Raw genomic sequence first — 19,968 nt, 5'->3', positions numbered from 1 at the left:
GTTGTAAAATGTGCCTCTGCCTGCAGATTCTATTAGTGTCAAGTAGCTAAACAGCAGCTATAGTTATAATAAAGAAGTATACTACTTGCTGGAAGAATTGTTTATGTAGATTATTAACCTTGATACTCATATGTGTCAGGAAGCCAGTGTAAGGACTGATGCGCTCTGGTGTTTCTTTACTAGTTGTACATATCTTTGCATTCATTTATAGTTTTATTGTTGATTCTGCTGTTGAAAGAAGGAACCTCGAGTCGCCCATGTCTGGAAAATGTGGAGTTTGTCTAGACTGGTCTGATGCCTCTTACTGCTGCATGTCTTTTTTCCGAGCAGAAGCGACTGGCAACGGCTGTCATCTCTACTGGCACTGCTCGTGCTGTATATTGGGTGATATTTTTATCCACGGCTGCCTTTAGAAAGAGGACGACAGACCTCAGCGGGACTTCCTGCTAAAGTCTGAGATTGAATTAGGAGGGAAAAAACACGGGCGCAAAGGATAGAGCACGTCTAGACTGCAGAGAAAATCATAAATTCACCATCTAACAACTACAAGCATTAGTGTCCAGTGAAGGCAGGTTGTGTTTGCTCTGAAATTAAGCGTCCAAAGCTACAAATAAATAGCCCACGGAAAAAACGTTTTCAAATGGTTCTCACAGGGAATCAATGTTCTGTGCCAGACAGACTGGATGAAAGGACGCCGCTTGCGTGGGGGCATTGGGAATATCGACTGTTGACGTTCCCATCTGGAGACGACCAGAAAACTGCAAATTCAGGGGTTGGGGGGGGTGGGGGTGTTCTTTCATTCTCTAAGGGGCCAAATTAAACAACAACGTTGTCAGCCAAAAACGGAAAACTTTTTATGCGTTTTCACTAGGGCTGTGCGATTAATCGAAATCGTCATAAAATCGCAATTTGAGTTTGCGTGATTTCTAAATCGCTTTACAGCACGATTTTCCACGCCCCCGACCTCCCACAGTATGCTATCCGAACCAATCAGAATGCAGCGCGCCTAAATGGAGCACGAGAACAGAACAGACCAGGCGGGCATACAAATGTAACGCCAGGTCCACACACTCCGTCTGTGGTGCATATTTTTTATTTCGTTTCCGCACGGAGTCTATAGGCCCGGGTATACTTCACTCTCCGCGTTCCATTCTGTCTCGCGCACAGCCGTGTCCGCACAGCTTTCAAAGTATACTCAACCGCGGATGAGTGCGGACGGACGAGCTCGACACAGGCGCAAGTTTATTTCTGCTGTGCTGCACGCGCTGAATTAAAGTGACAGCGTATTATTCACGGTAAAAATTAACATGGATTGACATGGAAATTTAGTAATTACACCATAAATGCATATAATTAAAGTCTACTGTTTCACAGTCAACACATGGCTTTTTGGCTAGATTTAAAACAAGGAAAAGTGCACTTTTAGATAAACAAGGCAATAATAGATGGCACTCGTGGTGGTAGTTAAACAACGTTATATTTATTGAGTTTAAACGTGAATATGTCTATGAAAGATTGTATTACTGTACTGTCATAAAAGAGAATCACAATGCTGAAAAAGTTTGGATTTGAAATCAAAATAATGGATAAATGTTGTGTTTGTGGTAAACAGCCGCGGATCAGGAGCGGACTGCAAGGAACACACCTGAAGATTTAATGGCAATTTCTTACTACATTCAGAATTTAACAGTGAAATCACTGCAGGCCAAGCCATTTTATGCCATAACACTACAAATTAGTGGACATTTTCCACAGTGTGCATGTTGATTGAATTCGCTCGCGTATGAATTTGCTGTTTATAATTGAATGGATTCACTGCTATAATGAGTTTGCTGGTCTCTCATTTAGGGGCCGTTTACACGACAACGTTTTCAGCCAAAACGGGAAACTTTTTATGCGTTTTGCCTGTTCGTTTACATGACAACAGCGTTTTGGGGACTGAAAACATAATTCTGAAAACAGGTTTCAAAGTGCAAGTTTTTGAAACCGCCACAATTATTGTTTCCGTGTAAACACCCACAACGGGAATCTTTGAAAACGTGACGTCATGCGTGTGCGTAGTATGTGTTAGGTATGTAGACATGCGCAGTACGTGTCGATTTTAAAGGCAAGCGCGAACAAACATACACAACAATGGCAGAGTATATAGTACTGTTGTTGCTGCTCAAGAGTTTGCTAACGCTTCTTCAGCAAAGTGTGGATTTACTTCACCAATATTGCAACCAACAGCGGAGACGCATCATATACATCATAAAATCGTCACTTCCCTACAGGTACTGTTTACTAACAAGGTGACAGCGCCAACTACTGGCCTGGCATACGTAATACAGCGTTTTTGGCCGTTTTCGCGGATATGTGTAAACGCGAATCATTTTGAAAACGTTGTCATGTATACGTGAAACTTTTTAAAAACACAAGGGTAAAACTTTTCATGTAAACGTAGCCTAAGAAAAACAACTAGCAGAAGTCTGATTCAGAGTAGAAATGGCATTGGATATGCTGATGTTTTTTACTGTCTGATGTTTGGGAAACTGTGATTGCGTAAACCATTTCAGTCATAAAGAAGCGTGTTTATTTTATGTGTTTTCTCTGAATTGTCCTTTTAGGGCCGTTCACACAGGATGCGCTCTTGTGTTCAAAACACAAAGTTTAAGTTTTTCAAAGTTAAACTTCTTTTAACTTGATGTTGTTTCTCGAAAACACGGAGCTCATGCTGCAAGATGCTGAAAAAAATTTGTCACAACGTGGTGTTCATGAAGAAGCTGTGCCTTTGTTTAGTGAGAAGTGGTTAAAGGGTGATTTAAGCAAAAAATTTCAATTTTGTCATCATTTACTCACCCCCCAAGTCAGTGTTTTGTAGAATTCATCATGCAGCAATAAGTTCCACACAAGATGTGCAAAAGGGGAAGAATATGTTCACACCATGCAACATTTCTCTTGTTGTTAGGTGTTTGTCCTCTCACTTTCTTTTAGTGTCAAACAGAAAAAAAAATTTCTCAAATTTAAGCCAGCTTTTCACCCTCTGTGACTTTTATTTTATTTTATTTTACTGGATAGTGCCGGCTAACATTTTACAGTAGTAGTAGGTGTTTAGAATAAAGTTCATTAGGAAAAAAAACTTAATTCGAAAACGTAACTGAATAGCAGCTTTATGCTATCTTTCAAAATGTTGGGGTCATTAAGTTACATTTTTTTAAACAATATACTTTTATTCAGCAGTGATACATTAAATTGATCAAAAGTGAGATCAAAAGACATTTATAATGTTACAAATGATTTCTATTTCAAATAAATGCTGTTCTTTTGAACTTTGTATGTATCTATCAAAAATGTAAAGAATGTATCACAGTTTCCACAAAAATATGAAGCAGCACAACTGTTTCCAACATTAATAATAATAAGAAATGTTTCTTGAGCAGCAAATCAGCACATTAGAATGGTTTCTGAAGGATCATGTGACGCTGAAGACTGGAGTAATGATGCTGAAAATTCAGCTTTGCATCACAGGAATAAATTACATTTTTAAATATATGTAAATAGAAATTTGTTATTTTACTGTATAGCTTTATTTGCTATATTACTGTTTTTAGTGTATTTTTACTGAATTTATTGTGTTTTTGATCAAACAAATGCAACCTTGATGAGCATTAGAGACTTCTTTCAAAAGCGTTCAAAATTTTACCGACCCCAAACTTTCAAGTGGTAGTACACAACATACACCTTGTGTAGACCGAGAGGAACCTAAAGAAATGTCTTCACAACAATGTCATACACAACAATGGCAGAGTATTTTGTTGCTGCTCAAGAGTTTGCTAACGCTTCTTCAGCAAAGTGGATTTACTTCACCAATATTACAACCAACAGCGGAGACGCATCATATACATCATAAAATCGTCACTTCCCTACAGGTACTGTTTACTAACAAGGTGACAGCGCCAACTACTGGCCTGGCATACGTAATACAGCGTTTTTGGCCGTTTTCGCGGATATGTGTAAACGCAAATCGTTTTGAAGATGTTGTTGTGTATACGTTAAACTTCTTAAAAACACAAGGGTAAAACTTTTCTGTTTTTGACTACACTGTTGTCATGTAAACGTAGCCTTCCTCTTCTCCTATCGCGCTGAAGTTTGACACAACTCCCAACGAACTTGTTCAGCTCAACAAACTCTTCTCCAGAAATGTGGTCCCTGGTCAGGTGTGTATTTCCCATTGAATATCCTATTTCTTGTTTTTTAGTTTAGTTTAGTTTAGTTTTAGGTATTTTAGATCATTTTTAAGCTACTGTTGTTGTTTCCAATAGTCACACTAACAAAAATCACACACACTACTGAATTCATGGCAGGTTTTCTTTGCAGACTTTCATTTCAATGCTTCACTCCCTCACCATTAGATCTCAGCCAAGTGTTAGACAAAGAATCAATCTCTCACTGTTTAATATACTGTAACAGCATATCAATTATTGGCCAATATGACATTTAACCAGATATTATCTCTCAGGTAGATGGAGTGATTAATGACTTCTCTTTTCTAGCCAGTGCATGAGCAGTTATGAAAGATCTCTTGCTAAACAGCTTCAGTATTGCTTCATCATCTCCTCACAAATTCATGTTAAGCAAAGCTGAAGTCTGGATCGTTGATATTCACGTGGCAGCGACCGCAGTAATGAGAGGGTAATAGATAGAGTCAGGCGCTGGAGATGGTCGACCGTCCTGTCACAGTACAGCTGGGGGGCTCTCAGCATGGATCACGTGACCAAACTCAGCGGCTTCTTCCATTAGTGTAATCCTCCCCAGCGCTTCGGCCTGCTGAACAGCCCCTCCACACTGACTCCACTGCCCTGCAAACTAACACGAGTGGAGCCTGTTCTGTGTTCAGAGATCTGAGGAGCACTGGGAGAGATCATGTTTGGTGCAGTGAACTTTAAGACGTTTAATTACTGATTTCTTCCCTGTACTTTTACAGTTTGGGGTGGAAGAATTGAAAACATTTAATCAAAAAAAAGTGTGTATGTGAGTATTTGTGTACAGGAGAGTGTGACAAAATTACCATGAGAAGTTAGTTAAATCTGACAAAACCCCTAATTGGTGACAATGATTTGACCAAATAAATAAAAAGAATAAATAATAATAGTAACAATATGTACAGTGGGTACGGAAAGTATTCAGACCCCCTTAAATTTTTCACTCTTTGTAACAAAGAGTGAAAAATTTAAGGGGGTCTGAATACTTTCCGTACCCACTGTATATAATAAAATAAAATACTAATAATATAATACTCATTTTTAGAAATCTTTTATATGTTAAATATATTTTAAATTAAAAAATTTAAACTTTTAATTTTTTATATTTTAAAATATCCAATTAATTTCAATTAATGTGTTGATTTAATATGACAGAATCAGGACAGATTTGTTCTATTTCAGCTTTAAATTTTAAAAACTATCAAATTTATTTGAAAAAGAAAAAATATATATATACGCTCATTTTTAAATTAAATTGTTTACATTTTTTTTATATGCTATTAATTGTCCAATAATGGATTGATTTAATATTAAAGACAGATTCAGAACAGATTTGTTCTTTTTCAGCTTCAAATTTTAAAACATGTTTAGAATGGAATTTTTTTACATATTATTTATTTATTTAAAATGTTGAGTCCATTTTATTTTTTATTTTTTTTGTTAATTGACATTATGACTTTATTTTTTATTTATCAATCATCGATTGACATCCCTAATAAAAAATAATAGAAGTCTTGGTTAAACACCTTAACATGTACAATGGATAATAATTTTGATAAACTTTTTTCTGTGTGTGTATTTGACTTTTTTGACTTTTACATTTGGGGACAACTTAAATTATTCTGGCAAAACTTTTTTTTTAAGACGTCCTCAAAGGTAAAAATGATGAAGTAATACATTTTTAAAAATAAGGTATAAAAAGGCAAATTTTTTGCAGGTTTTATTTTAGCAGATCAGGGTTAGTTGTAGTAATTGTATGAAAATTGTGGCTTTATATATAAACACTACAGTTTGTCCTCATTTACATAACTAGATCAGTGCGTGTGTGTGAGTAGTGAGTGTGCGTCCATGCATGCAGTAGCTTGCTGGTGTTTGTGAAGCGTTACGCTGCGGTTGTGTTTGCAGGTTCTATATGTGCCTGATCCGGACTACGTGTCCAGTGCGGGCAGCTCTCCCTCCTTCAGTCCCAGCAGCCCGCTCTCTCCCACCTCCTCAGAAGCTGACCTGGAGAAAGTGAGCAGGGTATGTGACATTTCCCTCTTCACACCGCACAGCCTCATCATTTAACCTGTGCTCTGGAGGGACTCTCACACAATCATACACGCCCCGAGCATGCCATGAGTTCACACTGAAGGATCTCTGGGTATTTTCCATAAGCCTATGTATCTTATGCTTTCTGGTTTACAGGAATCATGTGAAAGAGAATTAATGGTAACAGTGAAGTCATGAGCCGACAGCTTGAGATGCTGCTGTTCATTGTTAGTCAGGAAACTTTGTGCATTGTTTTCCATCAGCTGATAGGAAGAATGCCAGTCTTGCAGAAATGCTCTCCATTATGTTGTTGAGGTATCCGTGTGTTTGTCTGTCAGGATGAATAGGAGCTGTAATTGTTAAAAAAATTAACTTAAGGTCAACACGTTTCGCTTTAAAGCTTAAGTGTGTAAGATTTTGTTAAAATACCCATAAGTATCCCAGTTTAATCTGCAGAGACAACTAGAAGTAAGTGTTCAGGAAAACTATTTGAAAACAGTCATTGTGTTTGCAATTCAGTTTGGTAAATACATGGCAAATTACACAATTCACTTGAAATACTGCAAATATATCACTGTTGATCTAATAGTTACAAAAGAAGGACAGATGGGTACATAAAATATTTATACAACACAAATGAATGTACCTCTGTAAATTTGCTTTTGAACATGAGATCACCTGGCTCAAGACTGGTTTTTCACTGTCAAACATGATATTTACACACCCTCTGTAATCAAATACCTGCCATGAGCTGTGTTGACTTGCCCTCATTCTTAGAAGCACTTCATCTAAATCCCTAAGAAATGAGCCATTTCTGGTGTGGTGAATAGGACTGGGCGATAGAGAATTTAAAAAATGTAATCAATATTTAAGAATTTTCTCTAAAATGTCTTAAAGGGTATTTTCCCCCTCCAGTCAAAGCAACCATCAATTAAAATGACAAAAAAATATTCAAAATGTTTAATGCAAGACAGCGAAAATACAATAAAAATCTTGACACAAAACAAAATGTTAATTAACAGAGATATACATATTTACACTGATATGATTATGATGTAAAAATTACATTATTTTATATATTATATGCATATATTTTTTAAAGCAATTACACACACACACACATATAATACATATATAATTAAATAAATATTTTAAAAGTATAATGACACTCTTTAGAAGAATATAAATATATATGTACTTATATTAATACATATATGTTTATTATTAAATAAAAATATTGTTAATTTATTATATTTTACATGTAAAATATATATATTTAAAGAAATATCTATTTAAAAATTAAAATATATTTTTAAAATATAAATAAAAAACGTATAATGACTCACTCTTGTCACTAGTTTAATGTCTAATGACAATAAGAGAACTTAATGGTCAAACTGCAACATTACAATTGACCTATCAGTAAGCCCCTCCCCTCGAACGCAGATGAGCCAATAGCAGTTGAGTATCAGTTGCACGGGGACCGGAACTCGGACATCTTTAGGTTTCAGCGCCATAGAGAAACATTGGAAGATCCAAAGCTTTCATTCGTTTGATGGCAAAACGACATGCCTGGAGTACTTGTATCACTGATTCCATGTATCCTGAGAGGATGGGCAATGGAATTTATTTTACTCCATTTCCTAAACCCAAATAAGTCCCTAAGTTTGAGCATACTCTCATTAAGTCACTATTTTCATCTGCTCAAGCAGAACATTGTCATCTTGTGCTGCAAGGTATCTCTGGCTAAAACTAGCTAATGTTAAAGTTAGCGAGTCCATATAACATACCAACCTAAATATATAACTGTTCTCACATCATGTACAGTGTAGGTCAAAAACATATAAACGAAGATCTACATTTCAGTGCCTCTCCATATTAAACTGGTTAAATGTAAATTAATTTAAGCGTACCCTGCGGTACATGAATAGTGTTGATCCTGGATGTTGTCATCTGCGATCGTGACGACCGTAACATGAGGCTTCTCCTGCTTGCATTGTGATCTGTAAACCCTCGCTTCCAACTTAATTTTGTTACCCACCATATTTATTTTAAAATATTTTATATATCCCTCCATAGCATATTTAAGTCCCACTTGAATGGTGGTCCGTGTTTCCAAAATTTTCAAAAACATCTTGGGACAAGGTTTTCACTCTGACAGCTGTCATTGTGAGACAGTGAGCAACTCCGTTTGTTTGTCCGAGTTAGCAACAGTAACTAAGGGGGACGGGGCTTACCGAGAGGTCAATTGCTTATTTTATATTGTTAGAAAAAAAAAATGGAATATTCTATTGCTGCCCAGCCTTAGTGGTATAGCAACTCTTCTCTTTCCTGTGGAGTAACTGTGCTCGTGTTACATGCTGTCAGTAGGTTTGCTGTTTTGTAGTAAAAGGCTTTACCTTCAACATCTTATAAAGAAGAGGCCGCTGTACCTCACTGCCTCTTGGTCTCCATAGTGACTGCTGCGACGGTACCGTTTGCAAACCTGCGCACTTGTGCACTGAGCCTTAGACACTCCTTTCCCTTTGGTTTCTTTCACACATATACAGAGTTCTGGCATGAAACTCTAGATGGCGCAGTCCGATAGGTCTAACTCAATCTGATCTAATGACATCATTATCACATGGCACAGCTGATTGGTTCTCTCCTTTATCGGTAGCCAATGAGCTCGCTGCTCAACATTCAAATATATGACTACTGTAGTGCTTGCCGTAGCAGTTGCAGCTTGCTTCAGAAACCCTCCACCTTCCCCAGCTCCACCTGTATAGATCTGCTACGAGGTGATTCATGTATTCTATATGAAGGTTATTTTGTGTATGCTATTTTTTCAGCAGCAATATTTCTTACATGCTCACAGCAGCATGTTGTGGATGTATTGGCAGTAGCAAGTCTTGGTACATGGGCCCAATCCCAATTCTATGTTATACCCCTTCACCTACCCCTGAAAATATTCCCCTAAGAATTGGGACACCACTACTATACCGTCACACATCATCATACGTTGTCTAGCTCCTACAATAAACACACCTATACTGTTGTGCTGGTGTGCATTAGAGCCTTTAATTACCGTTCTTTACTAATGTGCTGCTTACTGACACACACACACACACACACACATCGGAGATCGCGCAGCTCACACATCCAGGAGCAAAGAAACTTGTCAACGCTGCCCCACGACTTTTATTAATAACAGTTTAAATACTCACTACAATATATTTTCCAGCAACAAGAGGGTATAATCGCTGTTTTTGAAGTAAACTCACTCACTGTAAAGAGAGACACACAGACACGCATACACGCAACTTGTCTTGAATTGGCAGTATCTGAGAAAAAAGTTTAGCTATTTCTAATTATATGTCTATGGTGGTTATCGCCCAGATCAGATATGAAAATATGTTGTGGTACTATTGTGCAGTCTGTAATGACATGACGTTAGTAAACTTTAGTGATTTTTTGCAACCATTTCTTAATATGACCGTAAATATGAACACACAGTTGAATGTAACATAAAACAAATTATTACTTTTCATTAAAATCTTTATTAATGCCAATAATGCTTACATTTATGTGTCTTTTTGTTCGCTCGGGCAGCCATGTTGCCGCTGTAGCCGGTTTATTCTGAGATCATTCATACCCCTTCGTTTGAAGTGTGGTCCCGAAAAATCTTTGTTTGAAGGGCTATCTGGCCTTTCCACTTACCCCTACCCCTCCAACCAAAAGATAATTGAGACACCCCTACCCCTTCACCTGAACGTGCAAAATGGAGGGGTAGGGGAAAGGGGAAGGGCTAGAGGGGTAGAAATGGGATTGGGCCTTGCTCTGCCGCAGCAGCAACAGCAGTATAGCAGATTTATTCCGCCAAGACCAAATACATTAACATTGTCATGTACATGATTTACATGATTTATCAGGTGAAAAAGTGCTAGTGTGAAAGCACCCTCAATGTATGATCTTGTGTTGCCTCAGTACTCAAGGTGGTTATATATTACTTTCAAATGTCTGTGCAATTAAACCAAATAATTAATTAATTATTAATCAGGTAGCTAACTGTAAACATACTGTTAACTTGCTTATAGCAATTGTGTGACGGACTGGGTGTGACAATGGAGATCCAAGTGCAAGCTTTTATTAAAACAGATCGTGGTCAAAAACAGGCAGGGTCCAACACCAGCAAACAACAGTATCCGAGGCATGACAAAAAGTAATCCAAAAACAAGCAATGGTCAGGGAAGACAGCAAACAATCACAAAAACAATGAAACACTCCAAGGTCCAAAACTCCAAGGTAAACATGGAAAACACCCAGTAATGTCCGCAAACAGCTAAACAAGACTTCGAAATGTTAGTGTGTTTGTGTGCTGCTTAAATAATACTACTGACAGGAAAAAGGTGTGCATGCAATCAGTTCCTGGGCAGAGGGTGTTATGGGAAATGGAGTCCGGGATATAGTGGCAAAATTCTGGGATGGAGTGCCCTCTAGAGGAGCTCATGGGCACTCCAGCTTGAGATCGTGACAGATAGTCTTCAAACTGTTGCTCAGCCCTAACAGTAGGTGACCTAAAAGAGAAAACTATCTGTAGAAGAAGACTATGCTAATTTTCAGTGGAGCACCCCTTATGGCAATGCAACACCTACATTCATGTGTTATAAATTACTGTCTAGCACATTGATGACAAATTGGAGCTTGTGTAGCTAGAAGCGTTTGTGTTCATCTATTTCTAGAGTGTATGCACTGACCCTTAAAGGGCTGCTGTCTATGTAGGCAGCGCACAGCAAGGCAGCTCTCAGAACAGACAGCGGCGCTCATTGACCTCCTCAGCCAGAGAGCCTTTTCCCTGCACACTACAGAGTTCTCCAGAGACACGGCAGGGTGAGTGTCAGCCAGCACTTTGATTCAGTAGTGTAAAGAAAGCACTTCAGTAAAGCAAACAGCTCTTTTCTCAGGCTGTAACAATCATTTAATTACGGAGCCGTTATTGCGGTGCTACAGACAGGGCTTGTATTAATTATTCAAGCGGATGCCCTGGCATGTTTGTGTGTAATGAAGAGCAATAGTGAACACTGACCACAGGGTGCAGTTTATTTGCTTTCAGAAGTAGATGCTGCTGTAAGTTATATTAGCCAGAAAGTACAAGGTACTACCATGGTAGAGGAATATGTAAGTACTATAAAATACTATAGTACTATAGTAAACATTTGTGTGTTTGTTTAGTTTTATTTATTTATTATTTCTTTTATCTGTTAATGTATGAATAAAATTAGATACTGTGATAAATATGTTTGTTTGGTTATAGAGGAAAAAAAAGCTAATTGTTAAATCAATTATTCATTAAAAATTACAAATAAGTCAAAAAGTATTTTCCTGTCTAAGTGGGCGGATCTTGGTCAGAATAAGCTGGAAAGTGGATCAAACTTTGTGCTGATATTCAAAAGTCTGACTATACAAGCAGCATTGACTGTTTATGAAATCTGGTGACTTTGAATTGAGTCTCCTGAGGAGTTTTTGCCTCGTATCATCCTGATCGCACCCTCCCTTCCTGCTGTATGCTAAATTTAGTCTGTGTCACGAGAAGACGAGAGCGAGTGAGAGACTGGTAGAGAAAAGAAGAGGAGGACGGCCGGTGTGTGTGTGTGTGTGTGTGTGTGTGTGTGTGTGTGTGTGTGCTGCTTTCAGCGCTGTGACGCCTATGGGATGTCCCCCCTTTTCACAAAAACAAACCTGTGTGTGTGTGTGTGTGTGTGTGTTAGAGAGATGGCCAGTGTTAATTACCAGTGGCTGCTGGTGTTGGCTGACTCTAGGAAAGGTGACTTTGTCCCAATGTTACTGGTCTGATTCCATGCCCAGAAACTCTTGTGGTGCTTTGCTTCAGTCAATGACAGCATGAAACTCTTCAGATCAGCAGAGGTTATGTGGTGATGTTAGCACTGTGAATGTTTTCGTGGTGAGTTTCAGGCTCATTAGAAACTCTGAAAATTGATCTTTGTGACATCATGTATACCATTCAAAAGTTTTGGGTCAATCATTTTTCTTTTTTTTTCATCAAGGATGCATTAAATTAATTAAAAGTGACAGTAAAGGCATTTATAATGTCAAAAAAAATGTTCTATTTCAAATAAATGGAGTTATTGATAGAAGAATCCTCTAAAATTCTTTCCACAAAAACATTAAGCAGCACAAATGTTTTCAACCTTGATAATTATAATTGTAATTATAATTATAAATGTTTCTTGAGCGGCAAATCAGCATATTAGAATGAACGATGCTGAAAATTCAGTATTGCATCACAGGAATAAATTAATTTTTAAAATATATTCAAATAGAAAATAGTTATTTTAAATTGTAAAAATATTTCACAATATTACTGCTTTGTTGATCAAATAAATGCAGCCTTGGTGAGCATAAGAAACATCTTTCAAAAATATGAAAAAACCTTACTGACCTCAAATTTTTTGATCAGTAATGTACCTCTACTGTATGCCATTTCACTATATGCAGTTCCAATTTCTTTTGATCTTAAAGATTTTGCAAGAGCACAGAGATAAATTAATGCAGTCATTAAGTATTTTGCTTTCAATAACAACAAAACCACATGCGGTATGGATCCATTCTGGAATCTTGAGCGTTGCCGTAGAAACAAATAATTTCTGAACCTAAGGATGTGAATGGCTCCAAGTAGAATTTAGACACCTATTTCAGTGACATATGTCAGGTAGTTTTTGGCTTTTCCCCTGCAGAACCCGTTTCTAGTCACCAGATGGAGCTGCAGGTTGTTGTCGTAATATTTCAGAGCAAACAGCTGCATATAAGTGTTGTTGTTGATCTTGGTTAATATTAGAGTCAGCTGACCGTGTCCTTCTGCTGTGTTACTCACGCTCATTATAATGACAGCATAGCCGTTGAGATTTTGAGTGCCCATCTACTGCTTCAGGCTAATAGCACATGAGTCATTAACATGATCTGTGTGAATTTGAACAGTACTGTAAGGGTGTGTGTAGAGTTTAGACCAGTCCAGCGGTTATCTAATGATCACATGGATGTCAACCACCCACATGTGCAGCCCTGCAGTCAGGGTTAGTGGTCTTTTTCCAGGCGTAGGTTCTAAATCCAGCCATTGGTCTCCTCCAGGCTGGTTTTCACTGAGGCTATGTAAAACCAGCGCAGCGTAGGTAAGCTCCAGATGGCCTAGAGGACATTAAGATAAGCTTTTACTCTTTTTCTCCTCCTCCATGTCGGATAGAAACATCACCCAGCCAGAGGACACATTCTGTCGGTCTGTCTCTCCCACAGTGTCTTTGATGTGGTTTGGTAAAAATCATGAGATGTTCTTGGAGAAGCACTGAATGCATGTTCTTCTTGACCCAAAGACTTCAGAAGCTGTTGTTTTTGTGCAGCAGACTTTATCGTTGTGTGCTGGCCTGTGCTCTGTCAGTCCTTGTGACCTTGTGACCTTGTGTCCATTGCTGTGATCTGGTGCGGTAATGTTGTTTATGAATTGACCACCTGTGCAAGGGTCAGTCTGTTAAGACTGAATGTCATTATTGGCTTTTACTGGGACAAATAAGTGCAATAAAGGTCCTTTATTTTAATAACGGACAAATTGAGAAACATTTTAAGTCACACTGCAGAATTGATCCCAGCACCATTTTAATGAAAAACTGACTTTTTTTTTTTTTTTTTTGTAAAAACAACTTTTCATTTTTTTAATTTGTGTATTTTTTGTAAAAAAAAAATATATATATTTAGATAACTTTTTTTGGCTGAAAAAATGGCTTGTCAGTTTTTATTTTAATATAATATTGTTGGTTTTTGTTATTTATTTATTTATATAATCTTTTTGTGTTTGTAAAAATCACTTGTCTTTTTTATATAACATTTTTTGTTTGAAAAAATGACTCGCCATTTTTTATTTGTATAAGTTTTTGTAAAAATATATTTTTATTCTTTTTTTTATTATACAACGTTTGTTTGTAAAAATGACATTTATTTTTTTTATTTGTGTATCATTTTCATTTGTAAATTGACTTATTTTAAGGTGGCATTTGATTTTGATTTGTCAGTTTTTTCTTTTAATATAATCTTTTTTGTTAGTAAAAATTATTCATTTTTATTTACATAGCATTTTTGAGTTGTCATATTTTATTTTTATATCAGTTATATTTGTAAAGATTAATTATTTTAATATAACAGTTCTTGTTTTTGTTCATAAAAATTACTTATTTTTTGTAAAAATGGATTGTCTTTCTTTTTTTATATTCTTTTTTTTATTTGTAAAAATGACTTGTCATGGCACATTGCACATTATTCCAAAGCAACTTTACAGAAATTTGTGCTAAAAATGAATTTTGTTAAAGGTGGGGTAAGCGATTTTTCAAAAACGCTTTAGAAAACTGATTCGGGCCAACTAGCAAAACAAACTTGTAGCCAATCAGCAGTATTGGCTAGGGGCATGTCTACTCATGATGTGGAGGAGAGAGCGTTCAGTGCTCACATTAGCGAGCCGAGCAACAGAAAGATAGAGATGACAGATAAAAAACAAAAGAGGAAAACATCTGCGGAACAAAAGAAGGCTTAAAGCAAGAAGTAGGACCCGTGTAAATATCGGATCAGCTTTCCAGCGCTGGAGAGAACTCAAGGAGCGGAAGGCCTGCGATCGGACGCAGAGGTTACTTTGTTTCTTTTCGATAGGTGAGTAACACCATGTCTGCGCCGCAACAGCTAAAGTCTGTCTAGTACACTGGACGCGACAAAGTGACCATTGAAAATAATTTGAAATTTGTGCCAATACTTCATGAATAGAACACAGCAGCAGTTTTCTGTCGGGATTTGTCATGTCGTGCCGCGCCACATCCAGTGTAGACCATAGATATGTATATATATCTATGGTGTAGACAGCATCACTGATTATAATGAGTTCCATAGTATTTTGTTGCGCCACGCCACTCACGTCCGGTGTAGACACGGTGTAACATTGGTTTTGCTTTGTTTCACAGAACTAATCGTTGCCTGGGTTGCGTACGTATGTGTGGGGCGGAGCTATCAAAATAGGGGCAAGACCCTTTTGGGAGAGGGGCGTGTTTGTTTTGGTGATTTCAAATGTCAACATTGGCTTCCAGAAATCACTTACCCCACCTTTAACTTTTAGTAGAATATTTAGAATACACTAGAATGTAGAAGGCCTCATTGCTAACACACATGGACTAAATTCCACAAAGGTCTTTAAGAAATGCGTGTGACTGCTGTCTGGAGGACATGACCCTATCCAGCCTAATTATACAGGGCTTTCTTAAACCTACTGGTCTATTAGTATGTCAGATAACCCACCAACTAGTCAGTTTGTAAAATATGTAGATTTGCACATCCCTAGCACAGATACAGATCTGTTTATCCATCCCTAAATCCTAAATTTAGCTCTACAGCATGCAGGGAAGGCGTTGTTTGTTCTTTTAAACTTTTACTAAGTTCCGAATCAATGTCTTCCCGGGAACACTGGCTGTTCTTTTGTATTCCAGTGGTTAATAACAGCTTTGATAATGAAGCGAGCTATAAACAGCAAGCCGGCATCAGAGCTCTGGAAATACACAAACCTATTTGCGTTTCCGTGCACGTTACACTGGTGGCATCCTGCCTGCCGGCGCTGTGCGAAAGGAAAGCCTTCTTCCTGGGCTGCCGGAGGAGGAGAGACTGTGTTTGGAAGAGGCGGGGAGTGTTAACTGTGAACGGGGTTTCATGAAGGCTTGTTTTGACTCTCTGGTTGCTTATTCCGGGATCTGAAGGGTGGGCCGGTCTGTCATGGCACACTAGATGTGCGATGTCGAGGCCAGAGGGTGAGAACTGCGGCCGCTGTGCTTGTCAAGGAAGATTTTGTGAGAGCGGTTTAGATTATAAATATTAATTGCAAATGTGTCGAATATATGTAAAATGTTGTCTTTATTTATAGTATTCTAACGCAGATTTTGTGCTTGATTATGAGCTGTTACATCAAACGCAGATCATGGACAAAGTCCAATTAATGAGGCTTCCTAAACTATTGGCCACTGCATTTTCTGACATTTCTACTAAAATATAATGAAAACGTTAAAATATTTGTATTATGTTGCTTGCAAAAAGTGTTAATTCATCATTAATTACTTTTGAATGACCGTCAATAGAGAAAGATACAGATATTTATCACAGTTCCCACAAAAATATTAAGCAGCACTGTTTTCAACATTGATGATAATAATGTTTCTTGATCAGCAAATCAGTATATTAGAATGGTTAGAAAATTTATCTAAAACTATTAATAAAAATGTTATTTGTTTTTGGTAATACTGCATTGTGGTGCATTTTAAGACACAGTTCACCCAAAAATGAACATTCTCTCATCATTTATTTCCCCTCATGTCATTCCAAATCTATAACTGCTGCTGAATACGATATAAAAAAATGTAAGATATTTTGACAAGTATTGAACTGTTTTTTCCATACAGTGAAAGTCAATGGGGTCCAAAAACATCATTGTACCTTACTGACTTTCATTGATGACAATGTTTTGTTTTGTTTGTTTGTTTGTTTTTTTATAAATTATCCCTTTATTACTTGTTAAAGCATGAGTAAAGGATGTCTTTGAAAATTGTTGCCCATTGTAGTGTTAAAATATCGGTATTGTACTCAAGTATCCTGATCATGTACCTCTGCCTTTAATCACTATTATTGAGATAAACAGTAGTGGTGAGCGTCTAATTGTGTCTTAGTGTGTTTAATAGTGAGATTTACACAAAAACCTTATAATGTGTTGTGTCAGATTCTCTGTTGTAAACACTGCCACTGCCAGATCCAAATAGAGAGAAAGAAAGAGCAGGAGAGATGAAGAATCAGTGGTCTCTTGTGCAGTTACTATCCCTGCATTGGTGCATCAGTGTCAGTTTGCTCCAGTCGGCTCTGAGAGATGTGTGTGTGTGTGTGTGTGTGTGTGTGTGTGTGTGGTGGTGAGAGTGGAAGTGAGAGTGGAAGTGTGTGTCGGAGGGAAGCAGACAGCTGTGGGCAGGAGGTCATGTTTGCAGGTGACCCAGCACCCACTCTCTGCTCCCACTGTCGTCTGTGAGTATTCATGCCTCCTCCAACACACACACCACTACCTAGTGTCCTGTGCTGCTTCCTGTTTCAGAAGTCCAGGAGGAGTCTAAAAGGTTTCTCTTTTTTCAGACCTAATGCAGTTTTTAGTTTAGCCTTTCACTGGCATACACTACTGGTCAAAAGTTTGGGCTCCGTAAGATGTTTTTAAAGTATCTTATGCCAATGCACCAATGCTGCATTTATTTAATCAGAAATACAGTAAAGTGATATTGTGAAATATTATTACAATTTAAAATTGCTGGATTTTTTAAAATTTTCTTATGGTCACCGAGGCTGAATTTATTTGATCAAAAATATGGTAATATTGTGAAATATTATTACAATTTAAAATTGCTGTTTTCTATTTTAAAATGTAAGTCATTCCTGTGATGCAAAGCTGAATTTTCAGCATCATTACTCCAGTCTTCAGCATCACATGATTCTTCAGAAATCATTCTAATATACTGATTTGCTGTTCAAAAAAATGTCATGTTATTATCAGTGCTAAAACAGTTGTGATGCTTAATATTTTTGTGGAAATAATTTTTTATTAGGATTCTTTGATGAATAGAAAATTTATTTGAAATTGAAATCTCTTATAACATTATAATTAATTATATACATTGTTACAAATTATATGTACTGTTCAAACTTTTGAATGGTAGTGTATATATATATCTACAGTACATCATAAATAAACATCAAATTACAGTAACATATTCTTTGGAGGAACAAAATTGACAAAGATTATGTTGTTGGCATACAGTAAGAATACTGACATGAAGAGAGCTATAAAATGTGGCTCAGATAAAAGAATTTATAGAGCAATTCAGAGTAGACGTCACAGTTACGTCACTTGCAGCTGCGCGTGCATAGTGGTTGCAGAAAACAAACACTGGGAACAAGTGGAGGTAAATGGGTAAAATCCATGGAATAAAAGAAAAAAATATTTTTGTGCCTTTTGATGTCAAGATCGGAATGCAAATCATTTTTATAGAATACTGTCGTCAAAGACGCCATTTGAAGCTAAACGCAGACGTTTAAATGGACATACTATGGATGAAAACTGCTATGATTATTTTTAAAGCATAAATTCGATTTAAACAATAGGTCTAACGTTACATAATATTCACATATGCTGTTCATAGGGGACGTATTGTATTAGCCCTACAGTTACAGCATGAAATATTATTTAAACCTTACTATTAACATTTTTACATAACATTTATTTACTTTATCTCACAATTCTGACTTTTTTTTTCTCGCAAATGCAAGTTTATATCTCCTAATTCAAATTTTATAACTCGACTTAACTCAAAAATAGTGAGTTTGTCAAATCTGAGGGAAAAAAGCCAGAAGAGCCGAGAGGAAAAGAGAGAATGACGAGTTGTTTTTCCTTATTAGAATTGTGAGATATAATCTCGGAATTGCGAGAATAAAGTCAGAATTTTGAAATATAAAATCAAATTTACCTTTTTTTTATTCTTTTATTCCATGGCTCCATAGACTGCCACTTGAAAACCGTCATTTTCTGCCTCCAGATAGGCTCCGCCCACAACAAACATCATCCCTGTTTCGGATATGTAAGACTATCCCACTCTCTAACGTCAATTTCGTTGAATAACAGTGCTTATCGCTGGGTGACAAGCTCTTGTAATATGCGGAGAACATTTTGAAAATGACATCTAATCAATATAATTTATAATCTTTTTAAACCTAACTATTTTGTACCCTATCCCTGAAATTCTCTAGCCGTAAAGGCTATCTCTCCCGGGTTTTCTGCAACCATGATGCGCGCGCATCCGGAATGTTTACAAACCTATAATTGGTCTATTGAAAAATATTTAAGTTCAAATTGATATTTCTGACTTTTGGTGGCACATCTGCAAATTTGAGCACAGTTTACTCTCAATATAATCTAATTTCTTGAAGAAAAAAAAAGACTAAAATATTAGAGAACTTATTTGTGATTTTCTTTCCTACGGTTGTATTTTCCACCAAATTACCATAGTTACTGCAGTTATTTTTACACAGTACAACTGCGGTATAAACCAACACTATTGTCAAAAACAAGTTTTCTCATTTCCAGCATTCTCATAAGCAGAAGTCTTCATAGTTGGGAAAACTTCTGTGGTGGTGAATGGAAACTACAATAAATATAATTTTTGTGTTCCCATTTGCCCCAATAAATTAGCCCCAATAGTAAAAGAAAATATCTATGATTTTCTAGCATTTCTGTCACTTTCTTTCTTTTTAACTCTTAATTTTCCCACCTAACACTGGTGTGACGTACCTCAATCAATAACACGCCATGTTTGTTTGCTTAGGCCAAAGGAGAACGGGTCATGGTTTCTCCCAAGGTTTTTTTTCTCGTTTTCTGTCACCTGATGTGTTTGGGTTCCATGCCACTGTCACCTTTTGGCTTGCTTAGTGTAAAAGACATTTAACTTTCAGTAATTTATCGATACGACCCATATGACACCATTGGATGAGAACAAAACTTGAACTGAATAAAACTGGATGATGGCACTGTTGTTTTCTGTAGCGCTGCTTTACTGCTGAATCACATCTTGCAACATTGACGCTGATCGATTAACTTCAC

The 19,968-nt window shown here is 37.0% G+C and overlaps 1 protein-coding gene across 1 annotated transcript in view; it reads left to right on the top strand.

The window, feature by feature from the left end:
• The window catches only part of LOC107686353 (oxidation resistance protein 1), a 103,559-nt gene that overhangs the window by 43,793 nt on the left and 39,798 nt on the right, over positions 1 to 19,968 (top strand). Inside the window, exons 4-5 of the mRNA XM_016483323.1 lie at positions 4,101 to 4,196; positions 6,147 to 6,263. Of these exons, the coding sequence (XP_016338809.1) occupies positions 4,101 to 4,196; positions 6,147 to 6,263 (213 nt within the window). The remainder of the gene's footprint in view (positions 1 to 4,100; positions 4,197 to 6,146; positions 6,264 to 19,968) is intronic.

This window comes from Sinocyclocheilus anshuiensis, unplaced genomic scaffold (genome assembly GCF_001515605.1).
Source record: "Sinocyclocheilus anshuiensis isolate Anshui unplaced genomic scaffold, SAMN03320099.WGS_v1.1 scaffold389, whole genome shotgun sequence".
Classification (NCBI taxonomy): domain Eukaryota; kingdom Metazoa; phylum Chordata; class Actinopteri; order Cypriniformes; family Cyprinidae; genus Sinocyclocheilus; species Sinocyclocheilus anshuiensis.
The sequence above is the reverse complement of the archived record's forward strand: the minus strand, read 5'-3'. Positions and strand labels throughout refer to the sequence as shown.